Genomic DNA, 17,460 nt, shown 5'->3' with positions numbered 1-17,460 from the left:
TAAACTACGAAACGAAACGGCTTGTTCTTATTACATCTTCTTTAATGGGGTGTCTCTGCGATACTGCCAGCTGGATGCGTTGGAGAATACCAGCCTGTATCCCAACACACTCTCGACCAAGTGCAATACAATTGGCATCGAGAGCTGAGGGGGCAAGCCACTGTAGTGATCTCGGGGAATCTCCAGGGTCAGTGTGTCGTGGAGAGGGCCAAGACCAAAGGGACTCTGGCTGAGAGAGACATGAACCATGGGGGGCTAATTAATCCGTGCTGTTAGCATCTCCGTAATGAAGCTGCCGCGTATCTTCTTGTGTTTAATGAAAATAGAGAAGAATGAAATGTGCTTACCCTGTCAGTACGATGGTTATTTGTTCGACACCACTTTTTGAAATAGGCTTCCAAGAAGCTCAGGGATGGGCTGTGACTGCACTCGATCGTGATAGCCGAGCCCTGTGTAATGTGCAGATGATATGGTGGCTTTAAAAGCAGCTCATCTGGTCTAGGCAAGGTATTCACATCAGGTAAATACGATGGCTCAACCTCCTCTCTCACAGGCACAGTTCTTGTAGCAGCAGCAGTCGTCGCCGCCGTCGTCGGAGCAGCAACGGGAACCGAGACATCTGCCCATTCATCCCGATCCGCCGCATCAACCTCCGTCTTGGCCTCATCAAACGCACTCATGATTTGGGAGCGAAAACTAGGCACAGCGGCTGCCAAATTATGCGGTGGCTCACCCTTGGGGAGGAGCAATACGAATCTCGCACGATCTGTATCCCACTTTGTCTGAGGGGAGTTTGACGAGGCCATCTCAACGGAGAGCTGGAGACTGTTGACCCCGCTTTCGTCCATGGCCTCGAGCATCTTGTTGGCGAGGGCTTCACCGGCGTCAGGGTCATCGAAGACATCTTGGGCGGCGCGGGCCCAGGATTGGATGTAGGCGGCTGTGTCTGCGACGAGTTGCGCTGCGTCGCTGGTGTAGGATTTTGAGAGGGAGGCGTGGAGGACTGCCCAGTCGGGCTCGCAGGTGATGGGGCGGCCGAGGGTTTCCTGGAGTTTTTTGAGGGCTTTTTGGGAGGGGGAGTCTGAGGGGTCCCAGGTTTGGCGGATGGAGAGGCGGACTTTGAGAGGTCTGTTTGTGATGTTAGCTGGGCTGTTTGATGGTGTTTTTGTTTGTGTTTGTGTTAAGCTTACAATGACATGGTGGGCTTTGCTATGTGGTGTGAAATGAATAGTGGTTGTTTGATAGGTGGTGCAATAGCGGTGAGTAAAGATGGAGTGAAATATTGATTCGTTTATGAGCTACTATTTCTTCCAGAAAGCTCAGGATATAACCTTTATGTCGTGAAAATGAATCGTGACAGCTTCATCAGCGCAGCTTCGCCCCTCCTCCTCATCCACGACTCAAACCCTCCACCTCCCTCATTACCACTTACGCAATCACGCATCTCATCTCGCCAAACAGTTCCCAATTCGCCAAGCCCAAATATCAAAGCCTCTTCCTGATGCCCCTGACAACTCTATGCCATCATCTCAGCCTCACGAGTCTCGGCTCGGTCTTGGCGTTTTGTGGCTATTTTTCTACTTTGCCCGGACCACGCACCGCACCCGTTTGGCCACAAGTTCGACCACTCAGCCGGGAAAGAGCTGATTCTTGAACCCCGGTGACATCAAGCACATCTCCATTGTGCCTGAGCGGCCCCACGGAAACCAAATATGGTTTTTCGTGTGCTTGTTGCTACCCCTGTAATTGTGAGCGCGGTAGCTGAAGATGGTTCCGCCAAATGGGGTCAAGGCTGGGCAATAGTCTCAAGGGACTGAGGCTCCGCTGCATGGGGAGAACCAGAGGCTGAGAAACTAAACTATGCGCTGATACCTACCATGTAGGTAGGCAGATTGAGGGGACTGGGATTGTTTCACTGGAACGGATAGTTCGGCTCTTGCGTGGCTGAGGGGACGTGGCACGAGGCGAAACGCGGAATTGGGAGATGGGAACGGAGTTTCTTGGCAACGGGGAAATTTGAAGGTATGTTGAGACGGCACGGTAGTTTCCCTGGTAGCCTTATGAGGCTGATAGACTGATAGTTGAGTTGAGCTGATGCAATAGGAGCTTGGTGGCTTTTGGGAGGAGCCCACGTTGATGTTGAGGGGTCTGGATGAAATTGTATAAGAGAGGGGTTGCTGCTCTTTCGAGATGGAAGCTTGGCAGAGTCAGCATCATTACACAATATTCCAGCATTTTTAGTTTCAAAAGTTTTTAGTTTGTCTTCAAGTCGTCAAAATGAGCCGTCTTCCTCCTGTTGATAAGCTCCCTCTTGCGATCCGAAAGGATGGTAAGTTCGCCTCCTGTTACAATCACATATATAGTTCGCTTTGGTGAATTCAACTGACTTTTCCAGTCCGCGACAGCTGGGAAGCCAATAAGGATGGACTAGCAAAGAAGATCTCTGAGCTTCTTGGCGCAGAATGGACCATCGACATTAACCCCAACCAAATCTACGCCTACGCAAAGGACGGCTATGCCAAGGAGTCCCCCGGCGCCATGATCAACGCGTATGCTTACCCTGCTTTCCCACCGATTCTACTCCAAATTGCTAACAAGGAGCAGCTACGTTGAAGGTGTAGAGTGGCAACTCAAGAGCTTTGTCTCCAAGTACGGCGACGACGGCAAGAATGAACTCAACACCCTCGCCCACGCCCACGTCCTCACCATGGACCTCGACGTAAACAAGAAATTCAGCTACTGCGGCTGCGAAGTCTCTGAGTCAGGCGCCCTTGTCATTCTCTTTAACGAAGACGCTCTGGGCAGTAACATCGACTACGCCACGTCAGAGGAACACCTCACCAAGGCCCTCAACGCGGCATCCGCTCCCTCACTCTCCATGAGCTACGTCGCCCGCAAGTCTATCCGCGAGGAGTACACCAAGCAGATTGACCCTATCCAGGCCAAGATCAACGAGCAGCTCGGCAAGGAAATCACCCTGAAGCCCGAATTCGAAGCCGCCTATGAGAAGCTCAAGGCTGCGAAGGATGCGGACGAGAGCTGGGAAGTCAACCTGGGCATGTACATCAAGGGATACTTTGAGGCGCTCGCCAGCTGGTTGGAGTATAACAAGGCCAAGGAGGATGAGATGATCAGGGAGGGTGTCAACGAGGCTGTCGCCAGTGGAAATGTGTTTTTCAGGGTTGTGGACGAGGGCGTTATTAAGAGCGGGTATAATGAGGTGGTTGTTGAGGGGGATGCTTTGTATTTGCAGACCGCGCCTAAGAACTTTGGTGTCAATCTTGGGCAGGTTACTGATAAGTTGATGGATTTGCTTTGAGCGTTTGGTAGAGCCGATTGACGATACGGAAAATGAGAAATGAAGTTTACTATGGCTGTGTGATACTTGACGGAGTACTGTGGTCCGAAGTGACTAACACTATGACGTTGCGGGCTGATGTGATCCAGAAATACACAGATCTCGGAGTCTTGTCGAAATCTGGATCAACATCCATCTGCCACAATGCATGTCTTACAGCCAATTCCCCCAACTTCCATCAACACCACCATCAAGTTTGTCAGCCGCACTTAATAGAGTGGGCGCGACGTCAATTGGTCCCACCATCATAACGGTGGCGTCAGCAAAAGAACCTGGGGTATCGTGAAGATTCGCCCGAAAAGCTTCATCGCTTATGGAAGCTGTCTCAAGATAGGCTATTCGTTCGGAACTGGCTGCCGATGTCTTTCTTTATAAATGCCCCGTAAGTGCCACATTGTAGATCTTTAATCTGCAACACCGCATCTTGATCTTCTTGTCCTGCTCTCTCAAGCATCTCCACAGCCTACGTATTCCCATCACCATGACGTTTACAACCGAGAAATACGATCCCGCAGCTACGGGCTCATGGCTCATCTGTAATGCCTGCGGCACTCAGTTCCCAAGCTCTGATCGCTCCGTCGTCAAGACATGTCTTATTTGCGATGACCCGCGACAATATGTTCCGCCGTCAGGACAGTCGTTCACAACTCATGACGAATTGGTCAAGAAGCACCGAAATGAATTTACTACCTACGCTGAAGATGATCGCTTGATTTCGCTCACGACAACACCGAAATTCGCCATTGGACAGAGGGCCATTCTCATTCGCACTCCTGGCGGCAACATCCTGTGGGACTGCCTGACGCTCCTCGACCAAGACACCATCAACAGGATCAACGAGCTTGGCGGGCTGAAAGCCGTTGTCATCAGTCACCCGCATTACTACAGCACCCACGTACAATGGGGCCAGGCGTTCAATTGCCCCGTATACATTGCCGCTGAGGACAAAGTCTGGACGACCATGGATTCCGGCCACCAGGTGCTGGTCAAGGAGATCGACACCACGGTGGAAGGCACTGATGCCAAGATTATCAAGCTTGGTGGTCACTTCCCGGGCTCATTGGTTCTCTTGTTCGACGGCCGTCTGTTCATTGCCGATACGCTGATGACGACGCCTGCCGGCATTGGCAAGTGGGAGGTTGATGGAACGGGTGCTACGCGAGCCAAGCCGCCTGGTCTCAATTCGTTTTCGTTCCTCTGGAGCATACCCAACTATATTCCGCTGAGCGTGGAGGAACTGGCTCGGATGTGGGACATTCTGAAGCATTATGAGTTCAAGTCTACGCATGGCGCGTTTTTGCGCATGGACATTGAGGATGTGGGTGTGAAGCAGAGAGTTTTGGATAGCATGCAGATTCAGGCCAAGTTTATGGGATATGGAGGACACGCGATTATGAGCGAGAAGATTTAGCGTCATGAATTTATGAATTGGTCAATGAATTCATTTTAGTACTGTCCAGGTTGCTGATTCGCTCGTGGGCTCTTTCTTGTACTTGATACATTGTGTCATATTCCGAGTGGTGGTAATGGCATGTGCCCTGCGCCAAGGGGAATAACTCGAACTACATCAAACTAGTATGTCTAGATGATTCTTGGCTCATATGGTAGAGGACTTTTTCAGGGGGTGGGTGTCAATTGTTTCGCAGATTGCAGCATCCCTCTGTGGTGGCACTAGTGGAGTGCTTGGTTGTCACTTTTTGTGACGAGTGAATCTTCAAATGATGCACTCATTACTAAGCTGATAGATAAAACATTGTGGGGGACATTGTAAACGTTGTGTCGGAACCAATTCCCGTCGAGATGAGTACCATTGTTCATAGAACTGCCTCACCCAACTAACTTTCATTTCTCCATCACTTACGGAAACGATCAAGTACATTTACAGCGTCACCAAGTGAAACAACCAATTAGAAAGCTAATTGCATTCAATATACACGAAACTTTGACTTTGTTCAATCAACGCTTTTAACACCACCCACTTTTTGAGCTCATCAGTTTTCTCCCAATCCCAGTTCCTGTAGAGTCTCCAAATGAGGAGACATCCAAGTCGAGAAACAGTCCATAACATTACATTCAGATAAATTCCCAAGTGCCTCGGACACGACCAGGTCCAAGGCTACCAACAAGCCTCTTGAAACCCTCAGGCGTAAAGTCCACATCGTTGTCTTTGCAGCCTTCACAACGGTCGACAACCGTGACAACAATAGACTTGCCTCTGTGGTGGGCGCGGATCCTGCGACCACACGGGCGAGTACGATCATATAGAGCATGACCGACAGCGGCAACCAACTCGCCGTTATGGTTTGTCCACCCGCAGGCACCGAGACCGGTGTGATACCAGGTGAAGTCACCATTGTCACGAGCATCAAGCTCGTTCATGTTCTCTGTCTCAGGGGTTGGCGCAGCATTGGCAGTAAGAGTGAGTGCCATGACGGCCGCGAGGGCTTTGGCGATGGTGAGCATTTTGGATGTGTTTTTTTAGGTAGGAGGGTATTTTGTGCGAAGTGTGAGTGAATGAAGACATGCTGTTACTTTTGACGGGAGAGCAAGACTTCTTATAATGCAAGCGGGAGATTTTTCTCACCGTTTTTGACATCAATAGGTCAGTAACCGAACTGTGAATCACCACATCCGGAATGAGAGACTTGTATACTGTTAGATCTTTGCATTCAGCAGTATGTATCTAAGGGGCCGTGCAGAACCCATTGTCCCGGGTCAATGTGTACGATTGGCCGACAACGACAATGTCAGGTGTGAGACTGGTCTTTCACGCGTAGCAGTTGTTATTACAGATGAGCAATCACATTAACCTTGCGGTTCCTGACCGAAATCTGACCCCGGATGCACTCAGAATCCTTTGTTCCTGCAACGTTGTTCTTAACCTTATTTGGTTGGTCCTTTGCCGAAGCAGTCCACGTGTTGGTTTGGGGCGGGACCAACGAGACGTTACCAACTGTTCCCCAAGCCTTGAGAAGGGAAGAGTTGGCTGCTTACCTGCGGATTTGTGACGAGGCTGAAGGAAAGTAGGTTTAGTTCTAGACTGCCCCGACAGCTGGACCATGATGTAGATGAATCGAGCGATGCCACCCGATGCGTTGGTCCAAGTTTGGTTCTGTTCGTAACGTTCAGAGAAAGGAACGTGTGTTGGCTGCCTGCTTTTAACTTATTACTTACCCAATACAAAAGCGCGAAACTTCTGGCCTTGGTTGACTACATAGCTTCACGGGGATGACTTAGGCATCATAAATTCTTTGACACCGAACCCCTTGTATGTTGTGCACTGTGTGAGTCTATTGGGATGCTGTTCCGTCAATGAGGCTTTACGTCGAATCATCAGATTGTATCTTTGGCGACCTCATCGGATAAGCCGAACAGCAGAAGTGATTAAAAGGGTTCGTCTTGTGTTATATCCTTGACTATGTCGGTCGCTCTTTTGCCATACCAAAAGTATTGAACCACAACTTATAAAAGCTCCACGCCAAGTTCCTGGGAATAACCCTCACGAAAGTCACAAAGTCGTCGCTGGTTTCAGTATCTTAGTATCATAGAACTTATCAACATGAAATCGTGTTAAAGCGAATATTTACATGTGTTGGAGCGACAAACAACGGCATTCTTAGGCCATCCCAGTGAGCAACAAGCCCCATCATTCCCTTAGCGAGAACTTAGCCGCCGTATTTCGTCATGCGACTCTACGCCGAGCCCATTCTCTCTTCCAAGCGAAACTTCTTTCTTCAATCTTCTATCAGCCGCCCAGCGATGATTACCTACTTCTTCGGCTCTTCTTCCTTGACAACTGGTACAAGCACCAACCACAATGACTTGCCATTCAACACCACAACCTCATCATCCACAACTTTCAACTTCTCAATGTGTGGCTCCAAAGCAGCCATAGTAGCTGCCGCTGTTCCATTCTTCCCTCCATCCGCAGCCATCTCCAGAATCTTTTTCATGGGAACATGAATCATCTCCGCCAACTCTTTCGTATCTAACAACACCGCATGAAGGCCCCTGGCATTAAACCAATCCTTATTGGCGACAGCCGCGTATGTAGCTGCCCTTTGTACCGGCGTCCTAGGCGATTTAGACACAGCAGAGATGGCAGTAGCCGGAATCTCGAATATAGTGTGCACCGCACCAAACGCAACGTGCATTGGGATGGAGATTGCGCCTCCAATGACGCCAAACGCCACACCGAACACGTTGAAGCGCTTTGCGTCTTTGGCGATTTGCTTTCCAACTGATTTGGTGTGAGTGACAAGACTCTTGCCGTAGTTTTTGGGCGGCTCGCCTAGGCTCTTTGCCATGTCTCCAGCGTGGGCGATGGCTCTATCGGATACTTTGGCGGTTAGGAAGGCAGACACGGTATTCAGGAATGAGCGCCATGTTTGCTCAGTGATGCCAGAGGCTAGAAGTGATGGCGGGTAAGAAGGGAGGAATGGAGCGGCAGGATCAGGTGCGATTTGAGGGATCGCGATGGGTTTTGCCGTGGAGGCGCTTGAGCTTGGCCCAGCTTCTGCTTCACTGTGAGCGTCGTAGGAGGGCGGAAGTTCTGCGTCTGTAGGAAAGTCAAATGGCGAGTCGACGGTCGGAACATGGCCGGTTGCGCTTGTTGCTTCTTCGTATGTAGGTGCCTTCTCTAATGGATCTAGTTGCGTGCTTGGACCGGCGATGGGAGCTGGCTCGGTTGCAGATTCTGAGACTAAGGGAGCTGTTGATGATGGTTGAGCATTGGGGTAGCTGCCGTCTTGGCGTTTCTGGTCCAGAATAGAGGCATCTTCTTTGCCGGGAGCCATTTTGACTCTTTGCAGTTTGGGCGACTTCTTGATTGATGATTTTACTGAAGATGAAAGTGGTGGAAAACGCTGGTTCTTATCAACCAGTTAACTGGTTCGCAACAGATGTTGGACGGCAGTAAGATGACGTTTTGATCGAGCTGAGCCCCAAAAATGCCGCCATGTCTCACTAGTTCCGTCGTATTCCCCGCATACTAAGCACAGGGCTGAAGGATATGCTGATGCGTACGGAATACAGAGTGAAAGATTGAGATTGGTTGTAATTGGTGTTGATAGAGGCCTCCGTGAACATAAAAGCCAACGTGTGACGTGTGATCGAATCGGATTCTTCTTTGGGTAGTTTCATTCAAGTACTACACGCAGTCATGATACGTAGAACCAGATATACCAACTATCCTTGACGCCACTTATCGTAGGGGCTACGAGACCCATTGCGTGTCCGCTGAGAGTCGCTGACTATGAACTTCTTTAGTGTCGAATGAAGCGCCAAACTAGGGAACATCCCACGAGTGCCTGGGACAACCTTGTATCTTCGGTGGCACTTGGATTGACAGCATTGCCGTTCGGCATCTTGACTCGTTTCAGTATCTTGTTGCCCTGTGTGGTACAGTGGGTTGAAGCATCGTAGGGAGTTAGTCGATTTACTTTGCGTAGTAGCAGGATCGCCTTTTTGTATTGTTTCCCTTTGACCCAGAATGAGGCTTCTTCCAAAGAGCCATGCCACCTTTGATCTAATAGAGAGCAGTGTCTTGAGCCACTGGATCCTGCTGCAGCAAACTAGTTTGCTACCACTGTGCCACCACACGGCACAAAGCAAACCACCTAGTTAGGTGCAAGTAATGACAATAAGTGATGAGGCAGTCAGCAATGAAGGGTACATTGATCAAGAACCCTGGAGTTTCTGCAACAACCGTCAACGCCAACAAACAAAACTCCCAGGCCACAACCACCTCCAGGGCGGTGGCTCTCCATGGGTCCTCTATGGTGATTTATTAACTTTGCACAGCGCCACGTGTTGGGTTTGCCTATAAAATACCTGTATGGACGTAAACAAAAGGCAAAGCCGCACTAGTCGCAAACGTCGGATTTTGTGGCGGAATCATCGGCCAAGACGTAAAAGAAACAGCGGACATCATTCGACTCTTTCTCAGTTCACTTATCTTCTCTAGTACTTCCACGACAATCTCAAGGGTCCTGTGATGCTGTGCACTAGCCACTCCAGAAGTGAATTACAGCAGCGTTTTCCAATCATCTTTACCCTATTACTCTCATCCTCCTGGCCTCCATCTCAGTCATGGCACCCGCATCCCAGCTCTTTCAGTATTCCACAGCGTCTGCGCTGATGGCCGGCATAGCCTCTACCGGTATCCGGGTGTCCAATCTCCTCTCGCATGGGAACTACGGACTCGGCACGGTGGCCAATGTGGACGGGGAAGTCGTCGTAGTGAACGGTGTTCCATACCATTTGCAATCTTCTGGTGATGTCAAGGTTTTGGACGATCAACAACAACTTCCTTTTGCCATGGTCGCACACTTTTCAAAAGACCGATCGCTGTCAATAGATGGCCTACCTCACAAGGACGCAATCCGAGACAATTTACTCAGAATCTACCCGGGCGCGACGAATCGTTTCATAATCTTCAAGCTAGAGGGCCAATTTGATACCATGACTGCAAGAGTCGTGCGTGGGCAGGAATATCCGGGACAGTCGCTCTCAGAGCTTGGAGAGCATCAGAAAGTCAACAAGTACGAACATGTGCGGGGGACAATCGTGGGTTTCTGGAGTCCTTCTTTTATGGACGGAATATCAGTTGGCGGTTTACATGCGCACTTTTTATCATCTGATAATACTTTTGGAGGTCATGTTCTGGCGCTGGAAGCGAGCGGTTCACTTCAGTTGACGGCTGATGTTCTCAATTCGTTTCATTTGGAGCTTCCGGAGTCGAATGATTTTGATAAGGCGAAACTTGAGCCGGGTGGCGATGCGCTGAAAAAGGTAGAAGGATAGATAGATTACATGACTCTGGTGAGACGACAGTCTTGCGCCAGTTTCATCAACAAATTTAAACGATAATTCATCTTCAATTAACACAAATAATCTTACCCAATGCACAACTGTACAACAATGAATGGAAACAAAGTGAATTCTCCAACACTCCAGCACGGCTTCAGCTTGGCTCCAGTTTTGAGCCACTTATCCTGATGTAACTGAATTCCAGTGAGCAGTCACAGTACAATCAGAGGCAACTCACAGCGGACGTGAACCAACTAACCAGAGAGACAGTATGATGAGAAGCCCGCTGAAGATGATTTGCGCCAAGCCGACGCCCTGCAACCCTTTCAAAGGTTTGGGCTTAATTCAGCCCTCCTCTCGATCGCTTATCTAGTCTCAGATGGGGACAATTAGTGTCCACCAAGCCGCATCCGCGAGTCCCGAAGGCACACCCATCAAAGTTTAGAGATTCGCCGCCTGCGGCAGTTTATGTGGAAGTGAATACTAGCCAAGGGACTGCAAAAGTGGCGTGACCGATCAATAGACGTTCACATATATAACCACATCAATCGGAGTTCCCACATCTCATACCGCACTCAACTGCTTGGATGTAAGACATCACCGAGTCTCCATCACGCAACACCATGACGGGAAATCTCCCAATCGCGAATCTCATCGTGCAAGCTCTAGCCAAGGCAGGCGTCACTCATGTATTTGGCGTCCCGGGAGCGAAGATAGACGGCATTTTCAATGCCCTTCGAGACCATCCAGCCATCAAACTCATAGTTTGCCGACATGAGCAGAATGCAGCATTCATGGCCGCCGCTGTAGGGCGCCTAACTGGTCGTCCGGGAATTTGCCTAGTTACATCAGGTCCTGGAACCACCAATCTCGTCACTGGTCTGGCTACAGCAACGTCTGAGGGCGATCCAGTCGTCGCGATTACTGGTACCGTGTCGCGAACTCAAGGAACCAGACATACACACCAAAATTTAGACGTCGCTAAAGTCCTCGATGGTGTCTGCAAGTCTATTGTTAAAGTGGTTATCGAGGACCAGGTTCATGAAGTTCTCGCCAACGTCTTTCGAGATGCCCTCGACTTCCCCCAGGGTGCCACGGCGTTGGCCTTGCCAGTAGATCTGGTCAACAGCAGTGTTGGTGGCCTAGACCATGCTGTTCAGAGGTTCGAAGCTCCGGTCCATGGTCCGGCGAGCCCGTCTGCCATTGCTACCGTCTCCGAATTACTCTCTTCTGCGCGTCGGCCAGTAGTCTTACTGGGGATGAGAGCTGCAGACCCCGAGACAGTCGCGGCAACACAACGGCTCGTTTCTGCATTCAACTTGCCTGTTGTTGAGACATTTCAGGCTGCCGGCGCTATTAGCGAGGACCTGCTGCATTTGTTCTACGGTCGGATTGGGCTCTTCAGGAATCAGCCTGGCGACAAACTGCTCTGTCATGCGGACCTGATTCTCTCTGTCGGGTATGATCCATATGAATATGACGCTGAGATGTGGAACACGAATCCTCAGCGAAATAAATTGATTCATGTCGACTACCTCAAGTCGAACCTATGTGCCAACTACGCTCCAACAGTGGAACTAGTCGGTGACATTGCAACAACATTGGATAACCTACGGACAAGTCTCCAACCTACACAAGGTTACTGGGCTGATGTTCAAGAAACTCTCACGTCGCTTCGAGCAGAGTTGACGAGCTGGCAGGACGCTGCGAGTAAAAATTCCGAAGGATTAGTCCAACCACAGCAATTTGTGTACCTGCTTCGCAAACTTCTTCCAAATGACACAGTCGTTACAACAGACGTCGGAACGGTCTATATCTACATGATGCGGTACTTTTATACATACAGACCCCGACACCTTCTATGCTCAAATGGCCAGCAAACTCTTGGTGTTGGCTTACCCTGGGCCATTGCCGCAAGCTTTGTGCAGAAGCCGCCGTGTTCGAAGAGGGTTGTCAGTGTCAGTGGAGATGGCGGATTCATGTTTACATCACAAGAACTGGCGACTGCGGTGCAGAATGGCTGCAAGATTACACATTTCATCTTGAATGATTCTGCGTATAACATGGTCGAGTTCCAAGAGGAGGCCAAGTACGGACGAAGCTCTGGCATCGAGTTGGGTGGCGTCGATTTTGTCAAGTTTGCGGAAGCGTTTGGGGCTACTGGATTTCGGGTTACGGACTCAAAGGACCTGGAAGATACGATGAAGGCTGCTCTTGAGGTGGATGGTGTGGCTATTGTTGATATTGCGATTGACTATAGCCATAGTGCGGATTTGATGCGTGAGATTATCCCTCAGGACTACCACTAAGGGATGGCGAGATTCGTGAGGCATCTGAGTGTTTTATTTTTACCTTTGTTAGCTGAGATGATGGTTCGAAGAATGCCGTGAAGGTGGCATTCTCCAAGTAGTTGCAAGATTTGACAGCTGGAGTCACAAAAATAGTCAAAAGTAAGCATTCTTGGACCAACAACGCGATATGTTGTACAATACACACGGACAGAAATTGCATAACAGTATATACCGTTTCAGACCTGTGATTTAAAATATACAGAGAGAATCTAGGTGCTAGGCTGTTCGTTGGGCACACCGACATGTGCAGGAGAATCGGCATTCCAAGCCTACATCTGTACTCCATCACGCCCTGCGTGAGCTGAGGCTACGTTCCGCCTTAAACGAGGATACACAACATCAACACATTAACGAATCCTGCTCAGGACCTCAAGACATTGGGCGGTCAACCCCTAATCCATTCCGCGACCAATAACTGTTGTGCTCTTGGCGCCGAGTAATTATTGTCTCCCCCTCTTTCAGACAGGAATTCTATACCTGGGGTAGAATGGGAGAATACCGGACAACATTGTAATTTCCCCCAGTGCCTCTTCCTGTGGGCAGTTATGGGACTATTCTAGCGGCAGCTACAACCCTAAATCTATTGGCGTCTCTCCCTCAGATTTGAGTTGACGTGGCCGTTGATGCCTGAGTCATTAAGGTTTTGCAAACACCCCTAGCCCCTAGGGATGGAATGGCGACAAAATAAAAGCATGGCCATTGTCATTTCCCCTTATGCGGACTCAACTTAAGTCAACCAACTGCTTTCAATATGGCATCAGGAGGGCGAAATTTAGGCGACCCATTCTTTTGCTGGAAACCTCTTCCAGATCCTAGCCGGGAAGACTTTCCCTATACCCGCGGGCTTAACCTGTTTATCCGTCCACACACACCTCCTCCGCCTTTTGGCATTACAGGTTACTCCAAAGGCTCGGAACGACAGGAATCTCCGCCAGAAGCTCTACGGGAGTCGACTCAGAGTAACTGGTGTCTACAATACCCACCCGCAAACACATCGCCGGACTCCAATTCGAGTGGACATTATCTCTATGTCATTGATGATATAGCTTGTGAAGACGGACGAGGCCCTCAAATAGTGCGGTGTTATCTTGATCAAGACGAGAGTAAAATTTACGCCGCCAAGATATATGACCCTCTCTATTACTCATTTACTAATCGAGAGTTTGGGACACCCGTGGATGTTACATTGTTGGCTGATCAACATTATAGTCGCGAATGCGCTGCGTATGAGGATCTAAGCAAAGCCGGCGTGGACCGTCTTCTCGTGCCTAAGTATTATGGCTCCTGGACCTTTAATTTAGCTCTACGGCACTCTCAGAACGTGCGACCTGTACGCATGATTCTTATGGAATGGATCTCAGGCTTTAGCATGCAATCTTTAATTGATTGCCAAAAGCTTAATTCCTTTTCTCCTGAGCAGCGCCTTAATATACTCGCTAGGGCCATGGAAGTCGAATGTAAGATCAATTTTCATGGTGTAAGACATGGAGATTTTGCTCCTAGAAACATTATTCTAGAGTATACAAGCGCCAATGCTCAAAATCCTCGGGTTTTGTTAGTTGACTTCAATCATTCTGCAACCTTCAGCCGACCCAACTGCAAGTACAAAAGGCAAGAAACAACACGGCCAATTAGCCCTCGTTATCGTTTTTGGGGGCCGTGCCCAAACGAGTTCCTGTCTTGGGTTCCTCGACCACACTGTTCACAACCAGCAGCCTTCAAAGGGTGGTTGAAGAGTCTATGGGAGCATTCTGAAGAGTTCGCGGATCGTACAGAGGGAAATATCAGGCTCCTTAACTATGACGAGCCAGTTGAAATGGTCCAGCCTCAGCCGGACGACAACCATATCCGTTCCACAAGGCTGCCAGTTGCCAAGAGTTGCACGTCGCCGGTGTATATGGCAAGCATCACCTGAGCGGAGTCGTTTTGTAGCTTTCTCACATGACTCACAGCTCTTGGCCTCAGTTTCTTTGGATGGGACAACTCTTGTGTGGGAAGTTGGCACGGGAAAATGTATACTCAAGTTGAACGGAGGTGGAAGAACTGACTACAGACGCGACCTGGTCACATTCTCGCCCGATTCAAAGCTGTTAGCCACAGCAAGTGCAATTTCCCAAACGAGGCGGAGGGAAGTTCAGGAACTAGGGCAGTGAGGATCATAATCTGGCGTACGGATACCGGCCAGCGCCTACACACTTGCCTACATACTTGCTTTGAGGAAGACCAATCGATCACGTCCTTGGCCTTCTCGTATGACTCAAGGCTGCTAGCCTCAGTCTTGAGCGATGGGAGAGCTCATTTTTGGCGCACTGATACAACAGAGTGCGTACAGGTTATAAATTCGGGAGTTGACACAAAAACAGGGTGTTTTGGATGGGACAACCAGTGCCTGCTAACTCAGTATGAGGCCTTTGTCGTTCATGACATCCTTCCTATGCGTCCCCATGTCAACTCAACTGAAAATACCATACGCAGGTAGGAGACGCCTTATTTTATAAGCCAAGATGGCTCCTGGATTCTATGTAATGGGAAACGATTACTCTGGCTACCGGTGGAATACCGCCCTGAATGTTGGGCAGTCTCAAAGTCCATTCTGGTGATGGGATGCAATTCTGAGAGGGCATTGGTAATCAGATTTCCTCTTATGAAGATCCAGAATTTCCAGACGGGACTAAAGTGTAGACATACCATCAATATTTCATTACAACAAAAGTGCAGGTTCACCGCAAATGTGCCTCCATATATGGAGGTCGTGATGGCAGTTTTTGGAGGATGGGGGTGCCGCTTTTGGAGGACAATTTGCGAAGCGCCAGAGGCCCAATTCGGTCGGCCCCACCCCACCATGTCAGCGCCACTCCGGCCTAGGACCCACAAGCATGGCGCTTGCCTTAATTACGCTGGGGATGTCTGGTGGTATATGACCAGAAGGGGAACCACTTCAGGCGATGTCGACATGATTTACCAAGCATCCTTTTTCATCTTTGATCAACATCCAAATATGGCTATAGAAAAGAAATCATTGCGCATCCAGCACCCCCCGGATTATTATCGGTTAAAGCGTAGGCGTCTAGCTAAACATGGTGCTGTTCGAAAGCGCCATGCCGATACAACCAAAGTCAACATGCACGGTGTTAAGTTGAAATGGACAAGGTGAGTGACAGTCCGTGCCTCTATGTTGCGGTCTCTAATGCGCCTAGACACTGTTACCACTTGTCTGTCAGCGACATTAACCACCTTAAAAATGCATCCAAAGAAGACATCATGACATTTTTGAAGTAGATGCTGGACTTGTACCACAGAATACGCAAAAGAAGCACCATCCATGCTTACAAAAGGATCCTTTTCCAAGTTTACCATAAATCTGTTGGCGAAGATTTTAACACCGAGGCAAATGAGGAGATCAACGACGTGAGAACCGGTTCCAGGCCAGACACCGCGGTGAATTGTTTGCTAATCCCTAAGGAAGTACATTAACGGATATCTCACGATTCGTTACAAGCTTAACACTTCGATCAATGAGAAGCCTGTAATGGATGTTGATGATGTTTACTTAGTGCAGCATCATCACTGGGTTCATGATACCTCTGTCTTTCCAGACGAGCGCCAACGAATACAGCTAGCATTCTTGATCCTTCTACAGGCATACTCTGCAACACGTCCACGAGTCTCGGCATATAAAAAGCTGAATAAAAACGCCATTAATGATCACTATTTTGGTGCTACAGACGATGATATGGAATCTGAGGAGTATGCTGGCAGATGGGACCCCAAAGAAGACGACTTCTAAAACCATCACATACGGCGACGTCAAGTTGCTACTTATCAAAACTGCAGAAGGGGGAAGAGATCTTCCAGCGATGGAAGTAACGTTGCGTTACACCAAAGGCTAGGAGAGAAGAGAGAATCCGTGAGTATTGAGGTAATATCACCTTGTCATCAGCTTCTGATAGCACTACGCAGCAAAACCTTCATATTTTACAAGGTCAATGATCTCCTATTTGATGCCATTCTTCATCTGCTGGTTCTTGCTCTCTTAGATCAAGCATTCAAAGCAAACATACAGACAGTTCAAGATTTCTACAAAATAAAGATTCGCCCACCGCGTCGCTTAACCGAGTTTAACTGGCGCAGAAACATGATGGACAGACCCATTTTTAGGCAGGCAGTGTCAACTAGTGATGGGACATTTAGAACGTCCGACACCGAGGCGCTTCGTTATCATACCTACCTTTACTACCTCCAGAGGCTGGGTCTTTGTCACAGGCTTTATGCAGATTTTAAATCCGTACTGCATTCGCCGCGGCTCGGGAGAGGGTGTTGAAGGTAAGATGTTGTCACCGTTTTCTGTTTCGCTCACTGACTGCATTCAGCCGTGGCAACGCAGGCGCAGCTTCAGCAGGTTATGTGCCATATTAACGCAGCCACTTACCAGGCATACATAAACCAACGCATTTAGTGTAACACCGTCGCAGCTTTCCTTGGACGTCCTTCAAACAAGGCTTTGTTGAAAGGGGCCGCCATATGAGCCGCTACGTTGATCCACGAGCCGCAACCCAAGCTGCTCACCATGAACTTGAGAATATCAAAACCGACTCCACGCTAGTTAAACTTATTGAACTTCGGGATAGCCTGAGTCAAGAAGTTCGTCGCGAGTCCGGGAGCATACAAGAAGCAGAAGTGAGCGGAACCAAGCTTCATCAGATGTATCGTATCGTGGAAAACTAGGTGCGATCAACAAGGGCATATCTCCGAAAGCTGGCCAAGGCGATAACACGACAAGACTTTTTCAACACTATTAACACTATAGAAATAAATTCGCAATTAAAGGACAAAGCTGATTCACTCCTTGACCTTAGCCCCGACGTGTGGAATCCTCAACCTTCTTACAACCTGAAAGAACGCCGCCGGCTAGTGGAGCTAATATGCGCCAATACATGTAAT

General features: G+C 49.1%; 7 protein-coding genes across 7 annotated transcripts; 4 read left to right on the top strand and 3 right to left on the bottom strand.

Annotated features, from left to right (window-relative positions):
• Nucleotides 1-30: 30 nt before the first annotated feature.
• On the bottom strand, nt 31-1,198 carry VFPPC_14088 (hypothetical protein; the record flags this gene model as incomplete). Its single annotated transcript, XM_018291859.1, has 3 exons — nt 31-255; nt 348-1,128; nt 1,191-1,198. The coding sequence occupies 3 exons, from the start codon at nt 1,196-1,198 to the stop codon at nt 31-33; spliced, it is 1,014 nt and encodes a 337-aa protein (XP_018138409.1).
• Nucleotides 1,199-2,277: 1,079 nt separating this feature from the next.
• Nucleotides 2,278-3,319, top strand: VFPPC_06664 (hypothetical protein; the record flags this gene model as incomplete). Its single annotated transcript, XM_018285658.1, has 3 exons — nt 2,278-2,329; nt 2,396-2,549; nt 2,605-3,319. The coding sequence occupies 3 exons, from the start codon at nt 2,278-2,280 to the stop codon at nt 3,317-3,319; spliced, it is 921 nt and encodes a 306-aa protein (XP_018138410.1).
• Nucleotides 3,320-3,839: 520 nt separating this feature from the next.
• VFPPC_06665 (metallo-beta-lactamase family protein) lies at nt 3,840-4,769 on the top strand (the record flags this gene model as incomplete). Its single annotated transcript, XM_018285659.1, has 1 exon — nt 3,840-4,769. One exon carries the CDS (start codon nt 3,840-3,842, stop codon nt 4,767-4,769), a length of 930 nt encoding a protein of 309 aa, XP_018138411.1.
• Nucleotides 4,770-5,431: 662 nt separating this feature from the next.
• Nucleotides 5,432-5,821, bottom strand: VFPPC_06666 (expansin module family protein; the record flags this gene model as incomplete). Its single annotated transcript, XM_018285660.1, has 1 exon — nt 5,432-5,821. The coding sequence occupies one exon, from the start codon at nt 5,819-5,821 to the stop codon at nt 5,432-5,434; it is 390 nt and encodes a 129-aa protein (XP_018138412.1).
• Nucleotides 5,822-7,125: 1,304 nt separating this feature from the next.
• Nucleotides 7,126-8,154, bottom strand: VFPPC_06667 (subunit of the RNA polymerase II mediator complex; the record flags this gene model as incomplete). Its single annotated transcript, XM_018285661.1, has 1 exon — nt 7,126-8,154. The coding sequence occupies one exon, from the start codon at nt 8,152-8,154 to the stop codon at nt 7,126-7,128; it is 1,029 nt and encodes a 342-aa protein (XP_018138413.1).
• A 1,294-nt stretch (nt 8,155-9,448) lies between these two features.
• VFPPC_06668 (alpha-acetolactate decarboxylase precursor) lies at nt 9,449-10,162 on the top strand (the record flags this gene model as incomplete). Its single annotated transcript, XM_018285662.1, has 1 exon — nt 9,449-10,162. The coding sequence occupies one exon, from the start codon at nt 9,449-9,451 to the stop codon at nt 10,160-10,162; it is 714 nt and encodes a 237-aa protein (XP_018138414.1).
• A 629-nt stretch (nt 10,163-10,791) lies between these two features.
• VFPPC_06669 (acetolactate synthase) lies at nt 10,792-12,477 on the top strand (the record flags this gene model as incomplete). The annotated part of the gene is made up of 1 exon (XM_018285663.1): nt 10,792-12,477. One exon carries the CDS (start codon nt 10,792-10,794, stop codon nt 12,475-12,477), a length of 1,686 nt encoding a protein of 561 aa, XP_018138415.1.
• Between the last annotated feature and the right edge of the window lie 4,983 nt (nt 12,478-17,460).

This window comes from Pochonia chlamydosporia (genome assembly GCF_001653235.2).
Source record: "Pochonia chlamydosporia 170 chromosome Unknown PCv3seq00008, whole genome shotgun sequence".
NCBI classification, from domain to species: Eukaryota; Fungi; Ascomycota; class Sordariomycetes; order Hypocreales; family Clavicipitaceae; genus Pochonia; species Pochonia chlamydosporia.
This window is presented reverse-complemented; position numbering and strand designations above follow the sequence as displayed.